General features: G+C 46.0%; 2 protein-coding genes across 7 annotated transcripts in view; one reads left to right on the top strand and one right to left on the bottom strand.

Annotated features, from left to right (window-relative positions):
• Positions 1 to 2,571, top strand: part of LOC115295562 (DLA class II histocompatibility antigen, DR-1 beta chain-like) — an 81,249-nt gene extending 78,678 nt beyond the window's left edge. Inside the window, exon 3 of the mRNA XM_029943555.1 lies at positions 2,280 to 2,571. Within this exon, the coding sequence (XP_029799415.1) occupies positions 2,280 to 2,569 (290 nt within the window). The 3' untranslated portion in view covers positions 2,570 to 2,571. The remainder of the gene's footprint in view (positions 1 to 2,279) is intronic.
• LOC115295561 (DLA class II histocompatibility antigen, DR-1 beta chain-like) overlaps positions 1 to 2,577 on the bottom strand; it is a 169,874-nt gene that overhangs the window by 137,810 nt on the left and 29,487 nt on the right. The window lies entirely within an intron of this gene.

The raw sequence follows: 2,577 nt of genomic DNA on the forward strand, positions 1-2,577 counted from the left end.
GGCTGTGGGGGGAGGACACAGGAGGGGACACCAGGCATCCGTGGTGGCCCCCGAGGCAGAGGTGAGGGGGCTCAGGAGCCTGGGGGGGGCACACCGGGCAGGTGGTTGGAGGCCTGGGAGGGAAGTGCAGGGGGTCCTGGGTGGGGTGAAGGTTTGGGGGGGAGGGGAGGAGTGAGAGACTGGGGAGAATGTGAGGAGGCGGGAACCTTCTGTTCCTGAAGCCCCTGAGGTAAGCGTGCCCGTGTCTGCGCGTGCGACCAGTGCAGTGATGAGACCCTCTGGTATTTCTGAGGCTTCTTTATGTCTCAACTTCTTGCTCCTTTTTCCCTTAGTGTGTGTATTCCTACATTCTTGAGATGACTGTGAAGACACGTATCTTAATTATAATCTTGTTACTAAATATACTGATATTACTCTTTTTATAATGAAAGTATTTAAGGAGATGCATATTATTTCATTATAGACTTGTAACAATTTACCTCACATTCCCCTTTGTTAGATCTTTTTTTTCCAATATTGCAAATAGTTGACATTTTATAACTTTTTAATTTTTAATTTATATTCCTTTGATTTCTAAGGTTCTTGAACATTTGTTTGTTTTTTACATATCTATTGGCTAGTTGTTGTTAGTGATGTAAAAATTACCTACTATTGTCTTAGGAATTTTTCTGAGTGATTTTAGCCATTCTCTATGCATAAGATTATTAATGCTTTGCTGGTAGTTGATTCAGTATTTTCTCTAGTTTGTGGCTTATGTTTTGATTCTGTTTATTACTTTTCATGCTAGGAATGCAAAGGTTTATATTTAATGAAATATGTTGCCAAATTGTTAGCAAAGATTTGTCATCTCCTTAAGTCTACCATTTTATGGTATTGTAAAAATGTTTCCCCATAAGTTAGTACTACTATCCCCCTTGATAGGGGAGGGAGCTGGGGCACAGAGGAAAGTAACATTCTCCCAGAATCAATCAGTAAAGTAGCAGAGCCTGTATTTGAACCCAGGCAGCCTGCTCCTGAAACCGTGCTTTTAATTGATACACTATGTGCCTTGCAGAATGGGTAACCACTTCAGTTCAACAAGGAATAAGTGCTTTATGCTATGAAAAATAAACCCCACGTATTTCCAGAACATCTTGCAGGGGACCAGCCCATGCACCCAGTCAAAAGGTCCTGAGTAGGGGGATGCTGTCAGTACAATATCTGTAAGAAAGAAGACAGACAACGTGAATGGTGGTAAAGCCACATTTTACTAAGATAGTCAGTGTCTTATATACCATGGGTGGTTACATTTTTTCTTTATTATTATTTTTTTTTAATTTTTTTTTAATGTTTTATTTATTTTTGATACAGAGAGAGATAGAGCATGAGAGGGGAAGGGGCAGAGAGAGAAGGACACAGAACCAGGCTCCAGGCTCTGAGCTAGGTATCAGCACAGAGCCTGACGCAGGGCTTGAACCCACCAACGTGAGATCTGACCTGAGCCGAAGCCTGAGGCTTAACCGACTGAGCCACCCAGGCGCCCCTACATTTTTTCTTTAACTATTACATAGTTCAAGGTCCTTGAAGTAAAGACAGGCTCTGGAAAGGGTCATTCTTAACAGGACACTAGTAAATAACAGGAACAAATAAGTCATTACAAGGGAGGGATTCCCTAACAAAAGTCTGTTTTGAAGCAGAAGATGAGCCTAAAGAATTTTCTTTGAGGAGATTTACGTTTCTTAAGGCTCTTCAGCAGTTATTCTTGGGCAAGACACTTCTCCTTCAAGAAGTAAATCTTTGACAGAGGATTGTGTTTAGTACCAACAGCAGACCATGAGCTAGAGACAAAAAGTAAGGGAAGACTGGAGTTACTGATTGACCCAAGTTGATTCAAAGCCTAAAAGTATATGCCTCTTTGTAAAGCAACGAGAAAATCATAGACAGGATGAACAGAAGCCGCATGTGCGGCCCAGGAGGCCAAATGTTGTTTCACAGTCTTTCCACTCACTCATTCAGCAACTTCCCAAATAGTTCACCTGCGCCCTGGAGGCATAGCCATCAACGGTCATAGCGAGAGGTTTTTTGGCCTACTGAGCCCCAACAACATCTTTCAAATCGAAGGGACCCAGCTGTCAGGATTAAATTCAAGACTCTGATCCTGGCTCTCCCTGGGCCACAGGCCAGCTTTGCGGGAGGCCTGCCTGAGATGAGCCTGGGACCAGGGACGGAGGCAGCCGGGCAGCCACCCAGGGACACTCACTCTGTCTCCTCACTTCGTCCCTCTACCCCCTCTCTTCTAGTGGAGCCCACCGTGACCGTGTACCCCGCGAAGACCCAGCCCCTGCAGCACCACAACCTCCTGGTCTGCTCGGTGAATGGCTTCTATCCGGGCCACATCGAGGTCAAGTGGTTCCGGAACGGCCAGGAGGAGGAGGCTGGGGTCGTGTCCACAGGCCTGATCCGTAACGGAGACTGGACCTTCCAGACCCTGGTGATGCTGGAGACGGTTCCTCGGAGTGGAGAGGTCTACACCTGCCACGTGGAGCATCCGAGTCGCACGAGCCCTGTCACCGTGGAGTGGCGTGAGTAGCTTGCTGA

This window comes from Suricata suricatta, chromosome 7 (genome assembly GCF_006229205.1).
Source record: "Suricata suricatta isolate VVHF042 chromosome 7, meerkat_22Aug2017_6uvM2_HiC, whole genome shotgun sequence".
Lineage (NCBI taxonomy): Eukaryota > Metazoa > Chordata > Mammalia > Carnivora > Herpestidae > Suricata > Suricata suricatta.